Here is a 21,805-nt window from a genome sequence, read left to right on the forward strand (position 1 = left end):
GTCAATAACAATAAAGTTATTACTTCCGTTCTTAGCATTTTGCCAGCATGTTTTAAAGATGGGTTATTCATTTGTTGCACTCGAAAGAGTTCTGAATGCGAAACACATTGATTGTGTCTCGTGCTACCTTTGGAATCATCCTTACCTGCATCTTCATATACAAGAGCACAACATTCTATCATCTTAACAGTTTCATTACATTTTTCATTAATTAGGTTTTCCCTATCATGGTCAAGTATTTCATCAAAATTTTCAGTTTCATGAAAAGGCATTTCAACGAAACTATCGTTAGTAATGTTTACATTTTTACATTCAAAATTAAACCTTCTTTTATCATCTCCCCTTAACTCATTAAAAGCACTTAACGACAAGAGTAAATCATTACATAACTTATCCACCATTGCACATGTTATAAAAATAGGTGACGCAAATTTATCATCTTTAGAATACATTACCAAAGGTAGTTTAATGAGGAGCTTTTAAAGCTTGTCTGAAAGCTGACGTGAGGATAACACTTCCATGTGGCGTACGGTATTTTTCTGGTATGTCAGTCTTGACAATGATTAATTGCATGCCTGTATCTGCTACTGCATTAATTAATTTACCATCATGTATAAGTTTAACGGTTGGCAAGTCATCTATTAATTCCTTAACTTCTTGATTCGCAGTAAAATATTTAGAAGAAATCTTTGCTGTTACTGCGTTAGAATTATTCTTACTTTCTTCCTTAGCAACCCTTTCCTTATCTTCATGCAACAATATATTGTGATACTTAGAATTACATTTTGAACATTTTAAATGAGAAGGACAATTTTTTTGTTCTACAGTTCCTTTCAAAACAAAGAAAGCACCGTTTAGAAGCCTTTAAACTCTTTTTCCTTTCTTCCGGAAACATAACGCATTTTTCCGAAACATGATTTTTGCTTTCATAAAATAAGCAAGGGAAAGTTCGAACAACTGCAATTTTACTTACATTAGGGGAATAGTTGGTGCCAAATTTGTTGGCGTTGAATGAATTCCGAGTGTGGAAGTTGTTTCACTTTTCATTGGGTTGAGAATGCCTTCCAAGAGAATTAGCGTGACTCTTAGAATAAAATTAATTTAATGAAGTTCGTTCACGACTTTCAATTTCCTGTTTTAGAAATTTCATGAGGTCGTCGACATTAAAATTTTGTTCATCTGCTTTTTGACGAGCAAAATCAAGCGTTATATAACAGTTTTATGTATTTTTTCGAATTTAAGAATAATTTTTTTTATTAATAAACAAATTTAAAAGGAACAGTCAGAATTAGGATATTTTTGTATGATTTTCTTCAGGCATCTCCTTTAAAATGCTATCAAAATATTTAATAATGTCAAATTTTTGGGACATCTTTAGTTCTTGGGATATTTTTTGTACGTTTCCTATAATTTCATTTTATTAATTTGTAGTCTGCTGTATGTTGAAGAATAAATATTGCTTTGCATTAGAAGATAATTTTATTTCATGTTGTTTATTTTTTGTTTGTTAGCTAATGTTCTATATTAAAAACATTTCTCTCCCCACCAGCCCAACAGTGGCAACTACATTAAAAAATTTAGGGGCATTGTATAGAAGGCAAGGCAAATATGAAGCTGCTGATACTCTAGAAGATTGTGCTCTGAGGGCTAGAAAAGAGGTACTTATTTTTATTCTTGTTCTTATTTTTATATCAAAAATTAAAATAGCTGATGGAAATTTTACAAAACTGATATCAAATAGGTAGTTAGGAAAAAATGTGATTATAATGAAAATTATTCTTTTAAAAAGGGACACCCTTTTCCCATCAGGATAATAGTTTTGTATTTTAGTTAGGGATTGGATTCTGTTTTTTATTTCATGATTGAACATTTAAAGAGCTGTCAAAATGATTAAAGTACTTTTCATGCCATTTGTCAGAATGTTTCAAAATTTCTTCTCAGTGTAGCAATGGCATTAAAGAATATTTTTAGCAAAAAATTAGGTTATCAATATTTTCATCATTTTTTACCATTCGTAGGCTACCAGTTATGTAATTCAGTTCTGTCTTAACTCACTAACTGCCAAAATTACAAGGAGTGATTTTTTTCTTACATGAATAATGATATGCATTTATAACATAAATTTACACTTAAAAAAAAAAAAAAAGTGCTCTTGCCTGTGGAAAAATCAAGTGTTGTGCTCATGCAGTATCAACAGAATGAGAATGTGATTATATTCGTGTGTAGTTTTCGTTGAGTGGAGCACTGGAATATTTTTTAGATGTTTACTTGTAATTAATTTAGTATTGAAATTTGCAATATATTTCTTTTACAAATACAAGTTATTTTCAGTTGAAAGATTTAAACATGAAAAGTTTTACCCACAATCACGATGTAAAGCTGCATTACATATTTTGCATATATAAGCAGTCTGGCTATGGTATTCTTTACAACGAAGTCTTCTGTTATCCTCCGATAAAATGTCCACTATCTCCATGCAATAGCTTTTGAATGCTGAATTTACTAGGTCTTCCTGTTGCTGATCTATTTCTAGCTACCTTCCCACTCTCAGTCAGAATCGGTACAAATCGAAGAATTTGGAAAAATGTTTAAAGAAAGAAAAATGTTTATAATGATGCAGATTAATTCATTGCTGAAAAAGAAGGAAAAAAATCAGGGGGACTAGTGAAGATATTTCATGTTGCATTATCATAAGAGCTCTGTCATCTTAAAGCTATGATTTTTGGAAAGAAAAAAATTGGAATGTCTTTTACCTAGTATTAGCATATTAAAGAAATAGTGCACTAAATTTTAGTGTAATACAAGAATTCAAAGTAATGTTCTTACTCTAAAGAAGGAAAGAGGCGAATATTTGAATTCTGTAGAAAAAATATGCTTTCTCAGTTTTGACGAAATGCGTATAGATTGAAAGCTCCGCTATGACTCTAAACTGGACCAAGTTCTCGGCTCTTTTCAAAATGTGCAGTTTGTTTTAATCAGAGGTCGCATTTCGCTCTCTGCCTCAAATTACTGAGAAATCACGTTTTAGATAAAGGATTTGTTTTAGAAGATGGAACTGTTTTAAATTTTGATATTATTAAAAAGGTTTTAAATAGAGATTCAGAAGAATGAAATTGTATCACAAACTAAAACTGAATTATTTAACGGTCAAGGGAAACGAAAGACAAAAAGTCACTCCAGCGAAAACATTATTTTCGAGAACTACCACAAAAGGTATACTCCACCTCACAGGAAATCAAAAAGCATCTGACTTCTATGAGTTAATTGATAATATTTTCAGTATTATGAATGGTACCAAAACAGTACCAACAAGAATAACGAGTACTTAACAAACTAATTTTAAGTACTTGTTAAAGTTATTCTTATTGTATCCTTTGTAACTAATTATTAATTTGATTTTGTGTTAGATTAACATTTTAGTAGATAAAATATAATGGTATAAAACATCAAAGTAATTGGTATAAAAAGACCTGCCTCCTTTATTCACACTTTTGAAAAATTTAATAACTGTTTTAGGTACTGTGTGTAAAGCTATTTTGTCAAAATTAAGGTAACAATCTTACATACATTTATTTAATTGTAATATAGATGTAAGTATAAATTACTAAATTATTTTAAAAATATGTATTATTATATTGAATCAGAAGAGAAATATGCTAATGTAAAATTTACAGTTAGGCAAAAAATTAAACGTTGATTAGCAGAAATTTTGCTATATATGTCATATATGTTTAAAACTATGTCAATGTAGAGTTGTTTTTTGAGTAAATTTAAATAGCTGCTATTATACTTATTTTAGAAGCTGTATAAAAATTCTCTCAGTTAGCATGCAGATAAAGAAATGATAAACTTGCATTAAATAAAAAAACCTGAAAAAAAAAAACACTATGTTAAAAGAGTAGCACATTTTATCTATTATTTTAAAATTGAGTAAGTATTATGAAATTTTTTAATGGTTCAGTGTAAAATGCATACAGCAGTAACGTTGTCTCTTCCGAATTATAGCTATCTCACACGCAGCTCATTTTAAACGCTGGTTCAAAAACGCTAATTTCTGAGCTGTGAATTGCATCTCTGCGCTGAGTGTCATCGTTTCTCACTTTCTGCTTCAGGGGGGAAAGCTCTATGAGCTAGCCCTTCTCTTCTAAGTCCTGGGAACAACAATAATATCAGTTTCATTCTGGAATTATCATCTGTTTCTTCATCAAAAAGTCTTTGAAGGGCTTCTTCTCATGTAAGGTACCTTATTCTAGGCATTGCATGGAAAGAATATCAACCAGTACATCTAAAAGCATGAGTAAAATAGGGGAATACTCTTTTGCAGCTGACGTTATGCCAGCACAACACCTGTTTTCCCTTCCATCCCCATACAAATACAAACAGCTGATTGGCAGAATATTCTGACAGGCAGTGACCTTGGCTAAAAATAGATCACCCCTAAAGCCCCGGATTCTTTCAATTAAATTTTTTTGTCAAAAATATCTGGTCAAAAGTTTTGCTTAAATTTTGCTTCATGTACAAGACTAATTATTGTTGAAATTAATTTTTTTACAGAAATAACTTTCATAATATTTCTCACAAGAAATTATCTGCTAGTATGAAAAATCTTTGGTAGTTATATTTTTTTCTTTTGAGGGTTGCGTCAATGCAACACCAACGGCTAATGGGTTAATCTCATAAGGTTCGAAATGCCTTATTGTACTCATATAATATTTTTCTTCTTTTATTATGTTGTTAATACATTACATGTGCTCTATTAGATCTATGCCATGCTTATCACATCTGCTACTAGTATGTTATAATCATTTTAATGACCTTTTATTATATTGTGATGAATAGTGTAAATATTCTGGAAGTAATAAATCAAAAGTTTTCATATTTAACAATGATAATGTGTTGTATTATGTTTACAAGAAGGGTAATAAGATTGATTAACTTAGTTCCCTAATTTTGTGTATTCTTTAAAAGTTTAAGAATTGATTATGCATTAAGAAGGGAAAAATAGTTCCATTTATTTTGTAATTTATTATATTAAAACAAATCAGCATCTTTATAAAATTATGTTCTTCACTTCAGGCATTGGACTCAGGTAGACAGGGTAAGTCTCCCCATTTTCTAAGTGCTGATCTGACTGCTATTCCAAAGGAAAAAAGAAGGTCTAAAGAATTAAGCCGCAGAGGCTCCCGAGAATCTCTAGACAGCATGGCTTATGACCACTGTAGTGAAGCTGATGATGTAAGTCAATTTGTTTTATAATTCATTATCAACAGTTCTGCTACAGTAAGGGGTAGACAAGGAAACATTTTATGCAAGCAGCATGGTATAGAAATATTTCTCATTTATTATTCTTAATATCTGGGAACAAAATTTGCATGTATCCTTATGTAAAAATTTTTAGAATTTGTGTTCATATACAATATTAATTTTTTAGATTACAGCCTGCATAATTATTTTTCAAAGGCCACTACATACTTTATAAGTTATTCCCATTGCTTTATTTTCTAAAGTTTACTTAGATATCTATCGACTGTGTAAAGCTATGGTACAGAATTTGCATTTTTAATAAGGTGCTATTTGTATAGAAATGGATTAAAGACTTCATATGCATTTCTTTTAAATTTCTGTAACAATAATGGGTAGTTTATAACAAAAAAATCTAGCTTTTTCGAAATAAAAGTGTAATTACCTTGCAAATTCAGAATCTCCAGCTTGATTTAATAATTTTTCGGTCACATAAGATTCTCACATACAAACTGCAGAGAAGAAAGAAGCACTAGAAATCCAGTTTCTTCAGTAATGAAAGATATTGGTTATTTTATCATCTCTCAAAGGATGTTAAATTGATGCTTTTGCTATAATAAGGAAACTTTGTAGCAATCGATCTATTTTTTAAACATTTTTAAGGAGTTGGTAATGATAAACTTATTAAAAATCTTGCATGTGATCATTTCTATCAAGTGTAAGAATGCCTACACCAACAAAATTTCATTGTGCTTTTATATATTAAACGTTATTTTTGAAAATTTTATCGGACAGAAACATAATGCTGGGTAACTAACTAAGCAACTCCCACTGAATTGTAAATTTCGGTGTTTCTTTATATTTATTATATATTTTGGTGTTTTCTTTTTCTTTTCAGTGTTTTTTTATGCTTTGACAATGAACATGGGAAGAATATGTTCATTGTCAAAGCATGTGTACTATATATATTTTATTTTTTGTATTTTTATTTTTATTATTTTTGTTGTATGTTTTTATTTTATGTATAAAAGTTGTCATAATATTTTTTCTTTATGTTACTTTTGTAGTGGCCTTTGGTTAAAAAACGTGGGCAAGTTTATGAAACAGGGATAATTCTCTGTAGTTGAATATACTCTTACCAATGAATTCTAAAGAAAAAAATTTATATTCCCCATCTTTATCAAATGTAGATATTTTTATCTCTATAGCCGCTATTTATTTGGTCTAATATTGTTTTTGAGCTGAACATTTAAATTATATATACCTCTTCTTTTGGGTATAAGTGCCAGTTTTCTCTTCACAAACACTTATTATTTGCAGTGGTTTTTCATCAAACTTTTTACTAACCAATTTTTGTTTTCATACTAACCGAGTTTCTTGGGTTTATTAACAAATTTCTAATTTTTCCTCAAAACTTTTTAGGACCAAAAAAACTTTTTAGGAACCCTTCAAAGCGCAGCAAGAACTCTCTTAAAACCTGTTAAATTCAGAAAAGAATAGTTTAAGTAGCATATACTGCAACCCTCAGAAATATTCCTACATTTATTAGGTGAGTGTGAATGTGATACATATTTAATTCATGTGATGCATTGTGTGGACATAAAAACTAGTTTGGTGAAGGTGAATGATAGTGGTGAATCCACTATGCTGTTTGAAGGCAAAGAAAATACCCGATTTGCAAAATTTCTCTTCAATATAGACCTAAAGGCTTTCAGTGTTAATTGTTTTTGCATTTAAAAGATATGCTTTCCTTATTGGCTAACTTGACTAAATATGCGTTTTCTTGATAACTGATTGATGTTTCCTTTTTGTCTGCCCCTTTCTGTAGACATATTTCTAATCTCATTGAATTTTTTTTTTTTTTTTTTTTTTTAAGAAAGAAATAAAAAAATCATATGGCTAGTGACATAAAATAGCAAGTGCTACTTCATCATTTACTATTGCTCAAGTTCTTGCTTATTTCTAATTCTGTACATAATGGTTATAAAAAGAGCACTTTGGAGTGTATGTTTCCTTCCTTAATAACTCATAACATGAAGCAGAATTTATTTTTCAAAGCATTTTGTTCTTTAGAATTTAATTTGAAGCCCAAAACATTTTTAATCTGATTTTCTATTTTTTTAATCTAATCTTACCTGTATTTTTCCCAGAGTTATTTCTGATTAACTTTCATTGCAGTGTGCTTCTGCAGCTTTTTATTCTTTGTGCAATTTATTTCTAAATGCCGTTATATAAAAAAATTGTTATTTAATTGTAATTTGCAATTTTTCTCAGAAAAATAACATCATTTGGGTATTTATGTTATAAAAGTAGCAGTACATATTTATGTCCAGTAACTCAAGGGATTGGGAACTTTTAAATACTATTAGGATTAAGAAGTTTTGAATACTTTGAACTCTCTACTATTAATCTCAATTCTTTTAAAATTGTCACTTCATGATTTATTAAGCTATAAATGAAAAGAAAATAATTTAAATACATTACACTTTGCCATTTTAATAATTTATATGAATCTGTAATTTTTTTAAAATTTTCATCTTAAAATTAGAATTAAAGAAGTGAATCCTGATATTTATATATTTTTCTGATTTATGTTTGATTTTATGATTTATTTATTCTAGATATTTGCTTCTTTTTATGTGTTTATGTTTTAGTTTTATTTTGCTCTGTTTTGTATGCTTTTTATAAATTTATTTTTCTTTGTGGAGAGGCTGATGAATTTTAAATTATTGAAATTTTAACTTATTGAAAAAAATAGTGTTGCAAATTTCAAGTTCTAATCTTCTGGCCATCAGGTGTGTTATAATTGTTAACAGCCTCTATTGTTCTTTTATGTATACAAGAGCAGTAATCTTTCCTTCTAATAAAATTTAAAAGAAGGAGAATTTGAATAAAATAAAAAATAAAATTCTTTTATTAACCATGATTTCTTATTTCTTTAAATGATTTTTGCATAAATTTTTCTGATTATCCTTATTTAAAAAAATAATAAATAAATAAATAAAATAAAATAAAAAAAAAAAAACTTTGACAAGTGGTTGAAATGTCTAACATGACTATTAAAAATCTAGATTTTTTAATGTACTTTTTTTTATCTCATTGCATAAGATTATAAATAATTACCTGCAGATCTAGTGTTAAAATGATTAATTGCAAATTTGTGCAAATTGTTAGCTGGGTTATCAGTTTGAATAAACTGAGTAGTTAAAATGTAAATTTTCATATTAATTTTGTACAAATAGATGTAGTGGAAATAAAGGTTTATATATGTCTATCGTATGCATTAGTAAAAGTTGATAAAGGGATTAATAAAATTTAAATGTTTTTTAATCAACAAATTTCAAGTTAATAAATTCCATTTTCAAATCATCAAATATTCTGAAGGAAATTTGTTCCTGAACATTTTCAAGTATTTTATTAAATAAACAAATATTTCAACTTCTTAAGTTTGATTGCTCATTTTTAGCAACTTTCCCTTTTCTCTCTTTAGAGAAAGTTGGGGAAACAATGAGAGACCTGTTTATATTATAATTTTTTATGAAAATTAAGTCTTGCAGAATGTAACCATACTATCTTATACTATCTCTACCTTATCCGCGGTATGAGAATTGCATCAACATTCAGTTTCTGTGGAATAATGTCATAATTTTACTTGGCTCATTCACTTCACCTTTAACTAAAGAATATATTTGTATTTTTAATACTCTGAAGTAAAAATAAAAAGTAATAATAATAAAAAAAGAAGGGATTTTCTATTTTAATTTCATGGGCAAAGTGTTAATAAATCTTGTGGCCATAAATTTTGCATATTATGGAATTTCAATCCATTTTCCAAGTAGCATATGGCCAATTTTAGCATTTTATTGTTTAAAAACTTATAATGCTAATGGTGAGATGATATCTTCTGTGCTACTTTAAACCAAGAGTGAAGTAGTTATGTAGTTTTCTTTCTACAAGTGTTTACAAATTATTTCTCTCGAACATCTTGCACAAGGAATGAACTTTCCAAACTGTAGCTTGTATTTGATCAAACAAAATGAATTTGTTTTTTGAGCTATGATATATGGTTAATTCTGTCCCCTTCATGTTTAAAATTTTTTGCAAAATCAAATCCAGTAGAAATCTGAGCTTTTAAATCATACCTAGTTTATTTTATTATTATTACTGCTACTTTAACTCACTTACTTTCTGTAAATCTCTTACGCATTTTCCTGTCAGTTGTAGAAATAATTTTAATATATTTTTGTCCATTTTAAGTCTAACACATGCTTGTCATTTTGCCGTTTGAGCAGCCAGTTGATTCCGTTCTTTCCTTACATTAGTTGATGGCATCTGTTTTTTTTATTGAAGTATAAATACCACTTACTACTGCTTTTAATTAAGCATGCCAATTGTTAAGCTACCCTAAATTAAAGGAGAATTATTAGCTGGAATTAGATATTTTTTCTTTCTTTCATTCGACTGCAGGTATTTAGGTATCTTTTAGTTCTTTTTTTGTTTTAACTTATGGTTTTCTCTTTTTGTATATTTAAATGGATACTTGAACTACTGCATCGTATTCACATTATTTTTTTCAAATATGAATATTTTGAATTTAACATGCTGCTGCTTATAAAATTCGCCTGCCGTTTAAGCCTGCACATGGTACAAAATTGGTAATTTAAACTAAGTATTTTGTTTCTTAAAGAATGTATATGTATTTTAAATTATTATTTATTGTGAGTAATTTTGTAAAAGGAAAAGATATTCTGGAAATTATTTGTGCTTGTGCACTGAGCAGAATTACTAAAAGTAATGTAATAAATATGTATTCATTTCTAGCTATGAAAGCATTTAATTTGGTGGTGTATATAATAGTTGTAACATATGATTAGATCCAGATGCTTTTTCTTTTATTACAGTTTCTATGTGGTAGAATAAAAGTATATTATTATTTTAACATCTTGCAAAATATTCTGAATATACAAATAAAAATAATTTTAATACTCTATTTAAATAATTTAAAATATTGCTAGTTGTTTAACATTTAATTGGATTCTGAAATAAAAAAAAAATTTACATCCTAATCATTTATTTATGAAAGTAAGTTTTAAAAAGTAATCATTTTGATATTTTTGCTATAAAAGCACTTAAACTGATGTTTTGGATTTTCAAAAAGATATTTAATTGTAAACCTTTAAAATCTGTTGTTTTTAATAGGAATATTTACATCTGTGCATTTATAATTCATTACTGTAGTTCAAGAAAAAATTAAATCAAGGTGTCAATCTATATATTATTAATGTACTCATGTGTTTTAATGTTTAAGTTGGCAAACAAGATAGAATGGGGGGGGAGTACGTGGAATAATTGCCGTAAGTTAGCGTTTTATGAACTTTTTAACATTTATACAGTTGTTATTGAATAGGTTAATGACAATTTAATGTATGATTTCATAGCTTTAGTCTTTTATTTAGATGTAGTAAAAATTTGAAGCATATCTAAATTTCTATTTAAACATATTTTCTGGTAGCTGTTCTCTGTATTTGGCTTTTGAAGCATGTTATCTTTTCTTTATTTCATGCTACTATTATAACACACCTGTGGCAAGAGTTAAGAACTTAAATCAGAGCCATGCACCAACTTCTTGGTATTCTTTTTTTTTTTTTTTTTTTTTTTAAATGAATATCTGTTTCTTCTCTAAACCTGTTTGTGTATTGTTTGTTTTTTGTTCTTTTTTTGTGGTGCTTTACTTTCACTCAGTACAATAGCATGCCCTGACTCTCTCTCTTTTCTGCACTATAGTTTTCTGTTATGCCATACTAGTAATCTATTTCCATGTCTTTTCTTTTTATTAACCAACTTTAAATTCAACTATTGGAACTACATTACTAAATTTTTGATGTATCTAACTTAGTCCTTATTTTTAATTTTGAAAAATTTAAAAGTGCTAGTTATATGGGATATAATTAAAAATTATTAATCATAATATATTAATGTGTCATTGTTTATGGAATTTCAAGGAATTACTTTTAAATCCTTTCCTTACGTTAGGACATTGTACCTGTATATACTAATGAAAAATGGTACTCATTTTATAGCTTGATGATATTTTTCAGTCTTTGTAATATATTCACATGAAATAGTCCTTTTTCATAAATTGAACAAATTCCACTTTGCACAAGATGGATCCATTTATTGGAACTATACATCTCATTAAATGTATTGCTAATTGTAGTATTTTTTTAAAAATCATTTGTTTGTAAATAAGCACTTATCAGAATCATAGTGAAATTGTATATTCCTCCACTAAAATTGAGCATTTTCCCCCTATTAATTATTTTTCATATCAGAAGTTGGATAATAAGTTATTTGGCTGCTGCCATTTTAGACTTACAAATAATACACAAAGTAAATTACAAGTTTATATTCATAATTTTGCAGATCATGTTCTGACATTTGTGGAATGACTGACTTTGTAGAATGTATATTTATAGTAACATTTGTAATTTTGTCAGTAAATTATGCTAATCATTTACAAAGAAATCTCTTTCTATCTTTCTCTCATTGTATATATGCACATGCATGTCAGAATATTAGAAATACATTAAAAAAATATTTATTTATTTGTTTGATAGAACCAAAACAAGATTTTAAAATCATGCAAAAGCAATATTTTTACTTATTTTTTAAAATCCTATTTTAGAATTAAACTTGTAAAATGAAAAAGTGTTTAACATGAAAATTTATAGAAATTATATACATAAATTAATTTTTATTCTGAAATTTTAACTATGCATTGGTAATATATTCAATTTTCATAATATATGGAATATAAAAAATTGTTAGCTATAAATTTGAACTTAATGAAAACAATTGTTTCCATATTTGGGGTTCTAGCTCTATATGATTTGTAAATTTTTAAGAAAGAAGCATAATTTGTAACATTGTCTTTAAGATTTATCTCAGATAGGTTTTAAATTAGGGTTATGATTTAAATTCAACTTTATAAATGTGTTATAAATTTATAAATGTGTTATTAAACTACAGTTATAACAGTGTAATCTGTGTAGCCTAGTCATAAAAGTAAGATATGTAAACAAACTAGACAGTTTTACTTGAAATTTGTGTTTTAACAAATATTTCAATTATTTAAGGTTTTATAATACTTTAGCAAAGGTAACTCAACACATCCTACCTATCTTTTCTTGTGACTTTTTTTTTCTTATCTTTGAGTGTGCATTCATCTATGTTTAATGTAAATCAGTTAGATGTATTGCATGTGTTCAGTCCTTTATTACATAATTGGGAAAAAAAAGTCATTATCCTCTTTCTTGTTTGTTTATAAATCCTGTAATGTATTGTTTGTGAGCTTGTTATTTTTGTTTGTTAATTATCCAGTATCTTTCTATTGTGATCTTTTTCTCTTATAGACTACTGGAAATGCATTCCTTATCATTTTAGATCAGTTATGGGCAGAAATGCTATGCTTCTGTACTATCTATGCACTGAGTAGAATAAATTTTTCGAAGTTATTTAGATTATTTTCCTCACCACTGAGACGTATAACTATTCATCATGTCTATTTATTGTCATCATGAATGGCACAGTCTTTTTTTTTTTTTTTTTTTTTTTAATGTATGGTTGTAAGACATATGTATGAAAAATCGAGCAATTCATCCTTTTTTAAAGACGTTTTAGATTTCTATGCTGTAAGATATTCCTTATCTGCAATTCTTTTATATATTATTAATATATATATTAGAATGGTAAAACATGCGAGTGTAAAATTTCTTGAGGCTATGGGAAGATTCTTTTATTTTTAAACATTTAGAGTGGCACTTCAATTGTGAATCTTTCTTACTCTGTAATTAATGATAACCGAAAAAAGATTCTAGCATATTTTCCCATATTCTTTTACTGAATAACTATTAGGAAAAATAAAACATTTGCAACAATATGAAAACAATATGAAGAATTATTAAATTCTTAAAAAATTATAAACTGCAAGAATTTGGATTTCTACAAAATCATTTTATTCATAGAGTGTTTTTGTATTTTCCTGAAGAATTAAATAATAATAATAATAATAATAATAATAATAATAATAATAAATAAAAAAAATCAGTATAATTTAAAATTGTATAAGAATTTAAGTTTTTACCCACATATTTATTCGGATATATGTAGGTATAAATTGATGTATAAAAAAATTAGGTATACTTAAATAATTTCAGGTACCTCTCATGTGTACTAGTTACTCAGTGAATGTAACATTGAGCTAATGAGGTGTTGGAGTTGAATGGCAGTTTAACAAGCCATTCACACGGAAATATTTATAATGCAACTATGCATGTTACCTCACTGAAAGGTTCTGCCTAATCTCACTTAAATGCTGATTAGATTTTAAATATAAGAATGATGAACTGAGTGCCTGGAAGTTTAGCAGAATGTTCATTGAGACATTTCTGTGTCACATGTGTGTGACGGGGAGTTGCTTAGTTAAAGAATACAGAGGATCTGGGTATGTTACCCCCATGAAGGAAGATTCCATGAATATTTTCACAGTTTTTGACAGTATGTGTTGTTATTATTATTTGTTGACAGTATGTATTTGCTGACAGTATGTTCCACACATAATATTGAAATAACTGACTGGCAGCCAGTAGCTAACTATATGAACTATTAATTTGCTGTAAATGAATGAGCTGATTATATGCGATTTTTATGGGGTTTTTTCCATGCGTAATACAAATATGATCCATTTTTCTGTTGCAAATCCGCTCTGAAGACATTCTTCTACTTTAGCAGACAATCTTTGTATGCTTTGCTGTAATCAAATAACCCAGTCCAATTCAGCTATTTCAAAAGAGCGCAAAAGTAAGGTTTATATAACTAGGCCATGCTCTGACAGTCATTTACTGTTCAGGTAAGATATTCGTTATCTCATGTGAGGTGTTATTACTCCAAATTATTTAGATTTGTTGAATTAATACATAGTTTTAGAAATAAATTACGGAAGTGGTATGAAAAGCATGGCTTATTGAAAACTTATTACAAATAACTGTTAATGCCCTTCAATATACTCTATTTGCCTATCTTTACGCCACTGCATACATTTTTTACATTGTTCAAAGCAATGCTGCTGGTCTTCAAGTGTCAGCCTTTTCATCAAGTCTGCCATATTTCCTTGACCTCTTCTACAGACTAAAAATACACCTTTTAATGCACTTTTCACTTTTGGAAACTGGAAGAAGTTGCATGGAGTGAGGTTGAATGAATACAGTGGAAGTTTGAGGACAATAATTCTCTCGTTTGCTGAGAACTGTTTGACAGAGAGTGCATTGTGTGCCGGCACATTCTCCTGGTGCAGCATCCATGAGTTTTTGTTCTACATATTAGGTCTTTTCTTCCTCATCTTTTCTCTGATCTGAATCAGAACTTCTGTGTAGTAATTCCAATTTACAATTTGGCCCTGAGGTACCCATTCAATCATGATCAGAAACTTAATGTATGAAGAAAAAAGGATGAGCATGACTTTCATTCAAGATTTTTGCTCCTTGATGAAATATTCCAATGCATGGTTTGGCACATTGTTTCAGGGTCATAAAAAAAATCCACATTTCATCACATGTACCATTTTTGTGAAAACTTTTTGGAAATCCTTATGCAAAATTTTTCTTATTGTCTCTCTGTCAGTGTTCATCATTGACATTGGTCTTTTTGCACACTTTCTTAATTTTTTCAATGTTTTCATCAATTCTTGATATCACAGGTCGACCAGAATTTCATCACCTTCATTCTCATCCCGACTTTCCAAAAGTTGTTCATGCCATTCAAAAACTCAAATGCATGACATGCATAAATTTTGTTATTGCCAGACACTTCCTTCAGCTGAAAACATTCTATTGGAGTCCCCCTCCCCAACTTCACGAAGAATTTGAGATTAATGCACTGCTAAACTTTTAAGCTTATCATTATTCTGCTACTCCAACCGGACAGCATCCAACTGAAGCAAGAATTAACAAACAACTAAACAAGCCAGAGAGATGCAATAGCAAATTTATAGTTTTTCTGGAAGCATCAAGGTCAACTATATTCCATCTACCATTGTTCCTTCTCACCAAGCTTAATGGCTAGTGCATGTACAGTCCCATTAGTTAATTGTCACACCTTGTATTAGTTGAATACCTATATACATATATTGGTTGATATAATTTAATACCTATATTGTTTGATATCTTATAATAAAATCATGGACTGCATAAATTGGCATGTGTTTTGAAACAGTGTTTCTTATCTTTGATTATCACCTCTTCCAAGTGCAAAAGTCCTGTTACCTGTATTTATAAATACAAAGCAGGGTTTCTCTAAGTAATATGTCATGTTATTATCATTCATTTGCAATCATGTCTATAGTTGAGAAAGGAGTCAGAAATATAGTTGTATTTAGTATTTTAGCTGATTTCCTCAAAATGCATTTAGTCTTTGTATGTTCATTTTTCATGAATGAAAAAGTGTGTGTTTTCTTTTTCATTCTTAGATCTAATGTGTGCATTGCTATAATTACTGTTTTTCTTCCCATGCAAAGCAAAGTATCTGCATGCTGTAAAAATAGAAGTAATGAAATTAAGAGCCCAGAAACTAATTATTATTGCACTAATTATTTCAGCTTTATATAAATGCTTAACACTTTCACTGACGGTCATGTGAAGTTGCATTGATAGATAGTTAATGCTGCATCATAGAAATAGATTGTACTCATATACCAACTTACTTATTATAAAGAATATGATTTAAAAGGGTAATAAAAGATTATTATGTGCACCACATTGATTACTAAGCCTTTAAAATTAGAATTTTATTGCTAGGTGCCATTGCATTATCAGCAGTAGAGGTAAAACTACTTCTGCAATGCCACATGCAGTACTGCATGGCATTTAAAAGTGAATCAAAATAAGTAACAATATGCATTATGGTATGATACTATTAAAACAAATATATATATATATTGCAAATGAATTTATTACAAGATAATTACAATGATATCATTGCAAACTTTATATTTCAGAATGTTATTCTTGCATGATCTTTGCACAAAGTGAAATTTTGTTTCCATTCGAAACCACATACATTTTAAAAATTTGGTTTCTAACCTTCACTTCATGCCAATACCAGCATATATGTTCAAAGTATGATATCAATTGAACTTGAAAATAAATAATGAGACTTCATTTTGAATGAATCAAAGCTTAAAATTGTAGTTGTTGTTGTCATCTTGTCCATGAATTTCGTGGAAAAATGTTTGCCAGACCCATGAAGGAATTTGGACTTCTATTTCCACCCTAATTTTGAGGCAGAGCACGTCGGGAAGGTGGCCCGAAGATCTCCCACCACTCTCTCCTACCACCATTCCAGACGAGAGGACTTTCAGCTTGCCATATATTTACAGTGCCCCCATGTTGCAAAGACACTATACATTAAAAAACATCTATGCCTTTTGCAGGATTCGAACCTGGGCCCTTCGGTACCGCAGTAGGCTCCCAACTGGGCAGCTAAAATGGTTAGTTCAAAATGTAAGTGAATGGTAGAATACACTGCCATGTGGGGGCATTTTGTTCAAAAGTGGATAAATTTGTTTTTGAATGTGGTAAATACAACAAAAACTGTTTATTTTTATTGTATGATTTCAAAATTTTACCAGTATCTTCATATATTTCCCCTCTCACAAAAATATTGCTAAAGTTTTCTCTATAACTTATTTAAGTGTAGATTTATATTATTCCTTATGATAAGAAATAATATTCCAACAAAATCTCAAGAAAAATTTATTGATCTTAATTAGTTCTGGAATTTTTACAGGTTAGTTGCACTTTTATTATCTGTGTAATAATTCTTATAATTTCTCCAAAAAATATATTTAATTTCAATTACCATTATTATTAAATTTTATTGTACAGTGGCTGACAAAAAAGCAAAAATTAGAACAAGCCTCACTTTCCCTAATAAGTCACTTAAGTTTAAAAGCTTCTGAAACATTAATATAATTTTAAAATGAATAACTTTTATGCATCCCTTAAGGTAATATATTATGCCCTATATTGCAGACAAGGGATATTCAGCTGCATAGGGAATTGCTTCTTAAAATATTTCAAGAAATGATTAGAATGATATTTGAATCAAAAGTTTGATATAACTACTATATGAAAAGTTGTCAGAAGGCATTTAGCATATTTTTGAGCCAATTTTATTCATACTCTACTTTTGTGCTGTGACCATTGGCTGTCATCTTTTGTAATATAATGTTGAACTCTGAGGTCATTTCACATTTTATTTGTAAATGTTTATTTATATATTTTCAGTATTCATATAATGTTAATTCTTATCTGTGAACAGCAAACTAGAATTATTGTGTCGTTATTTACGAAATGAAAAAGAGGGTTATAAAATATTATGTGTAAATTTGCAGTTTTTTTTTTTTTTTTTTTTTTTTTTTTTAGATTAATGATGTGATAATTGTTGTATATTGGACAATTAAATCACATTACCAATATAACACTTTGATGCATTTCTGAACTTCTGTCTTGTGTTTCCTTGTTTGCCAAATGTTTTGTAATAGCATTTTTCTTTGGTAAATAAAACAAATATTTTTAAATCAAATATGTATTGTCTTAATTTGTACTGTGTGCATGGCTCTAAACTGGTTTGCTGAGAACATTAACTGTTTAGTTATGGTTAGTCTCTCCTCCATATAACAAAAAATTATTTGCTTGGTACCCTTATGTGTCACCTACACTTGACCCCCTTAGACCAATGGAAAACTCAAACGAAGCAGCAGCTTCAGCAAATTGAGGGCCTCGATACGACACAGTAGTGCCAAGCTTCTTCATAAACTCAAAGGGGATCAGTCAGCTAATGGCAACATGGAAAGTCTTGCAGCAAGGTATGCTTTTGTAGTTTTTTTACAGAAAAGGATGTGTTGTGCCATTGCATGGATTAACAAGAATCTGTCTTTTAATTTGTATTTCTTTTATTTTTCTCCATAATTTGCCCTCTTGTGTCGCTTGCATTCTTAATACACTGCTAGCCAGCATTCTGTTGTACTTTTCTAGGCATTGTTTTGCAGCAGTTTTTATTTTTATAATTTGATTTTACTTCACTTAAGTTTAGATGGGGAGGAAGGAAAAATTTATGTAATAATCTGCTAAAAATAAGTAAATTAATTAAAAAAGAAATAAGTATGTAAATTATGAAAAACAAGAAAAAGTGTACATATATATTTGTACTTCATAAAGTATATCATGATATACATATCTGACACTTTGGCTAAGTAATTTTTAAGTTTTTTTTTTTTTTTTAGTTTATTAAAAAAATTGAATAGTTTTTTTTATATTTGTCTATAGTTTTTTAGACAAAATATAAACTCCTTTTTTTAAAACATTATGTTTAAAACATATGACAAGCATATTGGAAGAGTTTTATTATTGCTTGATAGATTAGTATTTCATTTATTTATGGCTATTCAAGCTAAGCATTAGGCCTACCAGCAGCTGAGCAGTAAAGTTGCTGAACGCTGGTAGTTCAACTTGGGTTTGATTTCAGTCAAACAGGCTGCCTGCATAGGTGTTTTTATGGTTTCTCCGTGTGTGACATAAATAGGAGCCAGTTCCCCTTAAAAAAATCATTATACCCTTTAGGCAGATTGCCCTCACATGATTTGCTGTAATCAATCGAACTGAACCGAACCGAGCTAAGTATTTAATTTTGCGTACATTCTTGCTTCGCATCTAATTTAAATTGAAAAAGACTTTTGTTTTGTCAGTAATTTAAATTGAATATTAAATCAGAAGATTGATCTTGCTACTGATTTAAGTTGCTGAAGCTAATTGTTTACTTAGAGCCCACCACTGGCTGAACAAGTAAGATCACTTAATAGCAGTAGTTTCCCCACTCTCTTGAATGAGCTAATTGTATGAGATTTTTAAACTCCTCCCATTCATTCCCCAAATGTGTAATATAAATACGAGCCAGTTTCTTATAGAAAGTTCTCCATGTAAACATTCTTTTTTTAGAAAGATAGCTGTAGCATGCTTTCTTATAGTCATTTAACCCAGAAGGATGCGCGCTGTATTATGTAACACGAGAACGCGCATGAGGTGTGAACACATCCGAAGCAATTAAATGATGTACAAATTAAACATATTATTACAGTTCAGTGAATTGATTGCAACATGTATTATATAAAATAGCTTAAAATAATGCTAATTTTAAAATTAATAACAAATAGGTAATTTTTTTTCAGATGTCTAGGAATTATTGATTTCTATGAGAAATGTTTGTTTTTTTATTTGTGAATGCAATTATAATTCAAATTATGCAGAATTATTACATGAACAACGAGTTATATAATTAATATTGAAATCAATTAGGCCCAAGAAGCATTAGATATTTTGTAATATATACATGGAGCATCTATTTCACAGTGCTCTTGACATATGTTTTTTACACTTCATACATATAGTTTTTGATTTTCTGTCTTTTTCCCTTGAGCACATGTAACATCTCCTGTATTATATATATATATATATATATATATTCTGATTTTGTGGTTCATCAAATCATTTTCTGTAAGAAACTGGCCAATTCATAATTGGTATACCAATTGTCTGTGGTAAAGTTTCTTCCAGATTTGTAATGGAGCTAGGATGGATGCGCTTTGCTATTTCATTAGAACTGCTGACTTTCTTGTATGGCCCATCTGGCTGCTGACATGTGTAAATTTCCATGTTGAAAGCATAGAATCAACCAAAGCAAATATCTTTATACCATATCTTGCAGGTGTCTTAGGTATATACTGCTGAAAGGAGCATCATCCTCGAAAAAGCTCTAGCTTTTCGTTCAAAGGTCACTTATTCCCCTAAATGATATAATTTCTGTCAATTCTTGACAAAATTTTTAAATAAATCTCTTATTGGAGCTGGTTTTTATCCTTTCCTATAAAATAGTTTGATAACAAGGAATTTCTTCTGAAGAGTCACACTCATCTTCTGATTCAGACTCATGATCACTAAATATATCTTCATTATCTGAATCTTCTAATTTTTCTTCTATAGAATCTTCATCCGATGAAACCCTCCCTCTAATAATTTCTGAAGTCTTTTCATTTCTTGATCATGCTGAGGAAAAGACCGAACAGAGCGACTTCCACACACCATGGCTCACACTGAAAAATGGGAACACGTAAGCGCACATGGTGTATCGGCACACCCCAAACTATTATTTAAACAGCAATAAAGGCTCGAAATTTGCTGTTTCCTCTCGAGACATATAGAACATGATCTTGAAGGCAGCTACTGATGGACCTAAGCATTTCGGATTATAGGAGGAAATTGCCAGCGAATTTTTTGGAGCGTCGGGTGCCGGTTAATTACTTAATTTATTAAAACTGTAAAAATATTAGGAAGAATTTTAAAAAATGAGTGGAAGAAGTGTAATTTAACTTCCTTAATTTAACAAAAAATATCATTTTATCATTCTTTTAAATTAGCAAGCATTTTTATTTTTCACTAACTTTTTAATTCAACAAAATTTTAAGAACATGCAAAAAATGAATTAGAAAGGTAATTTATGCTGGATTCAGTATAAAAAGTTGTTTTCATTTTGAGAGGAAAATCAAACTATTTATATGATCATTTAAGAAAGGGTTAAAACAAAAAAATAAATTTGAAAACTAGAGAAAATGTTGAAAGAAAGTAATAATTTTCCTTTTTTCTTCAGAATCTTCAGTAAATATTATTACTTCTACAAACTTAGTTTCTGAGCATTTCATATGTGCTACTAATACTGAAGAAAGAGGCTCATTGTTCACATTTAATTATTCATATTTTTACTCTAATAAATATCTTTTGAATTTTGGTAAATATATTTTTATTTGATGTAATATTAATGAATATTAAGAATTATGTTCTGATTGTTAAATATGAAATTCTGTCTTCCGTCATTGGTATATCTTTGTTGGGTAATGATATAGCTTTCACTGCATCTTTGTTGAGCTGTGCAGCTCAAAAGATTGGATTTTTGTGACATAAGGAGATTATTATATATTAAAAAATAAAGAATGATGGCTTTTAAAAAATGTGATGCAATAAGTGAAAAAAGACAAGTATAGTGTAGAAATTTGGGGGGGGGGTAGAAATCTTTTTAACTATCTTCAACATAGCAGCTGATAAAAATGTTGTATTAAAACATTCACATCAGGTTCTTTCTAAAATTAGTAGTACTGCAATGACATATGTGCACATAAATTTAATGCACAATTTTTGGCTTTGGGTTTACTTGCTGAATTGCACTTGCACTTTTAAAATATTGATAATATGTAGAATGCTTATGTCTTTAGTGATTTATGTGTATAAGTTCTTTTCCTAAGTAATGCAGAGTATATGAACTTAATCTTTTTCTGCTTACTGCATGTTTTATTTCTGAATTATATAAGTACACATTTGAAAGTTTTTTATATAATTTTTTTAAATATAGTGTTTAAGGTATTTTATTTATTTCTGCTACATAAAAATTACAGTAAATTCAG

General features: G+C 28.9%; 1 protein-coding gene across 10 annotated transcripts in view; it reads left to right on the forward strand.

Moving 5' to 3' along the window:
* Window positions 1–21,805, forward strand: part of Klc (kinesin light chain) — a 156,002-nt gene that overhangs the window by 120,952 nt on the left and 13,245 nt on the right. For 6 of the 10 annotated variants that reach the window (XM_085811418.1, XM_035357811.2, XM_085811416.1 and 3 more), the window contains 3 exons: window positions 1,550–1,658; window positions 5,077–5,235; window positions 18,030–18,163. In XM_085811418.1, coding sequence (XP_085667544.1) covers window positions 1,550–1,658; window positions 5,077–5,235; window positions 18,030–18,163 — 402 coding nt within the window. Of the gene's footprint in view, window positions 1–1,549; window positions 1,659–5,076; window positions 5,236–6,663; window positions 6,791–12,653; window positions 13,201–18,029; window positions 18,164–21,805 lie in introns of those variants that run through there. The other 4 variants (XM_085811414.1, XR_015039646.1, XM_085811413.1 and 1 more) reach the window with 4 other exon arrangements.

This window comes from Stegodyphus dumicola, chromosome 2, assembly GCF_044657685.1.
Source record: "Stegodyphus dumicola isolate Sdum_Otavi_A_Nest chromosome 2, ASM4465768v1".
In the NCBI taxonomy this organism is placed as follows: Eukaryota; Metazoa; Arthropoda; class Arachnida; order Araneae; family Eresidae; genus Stegodyphus; species Stegodyphus dumicola.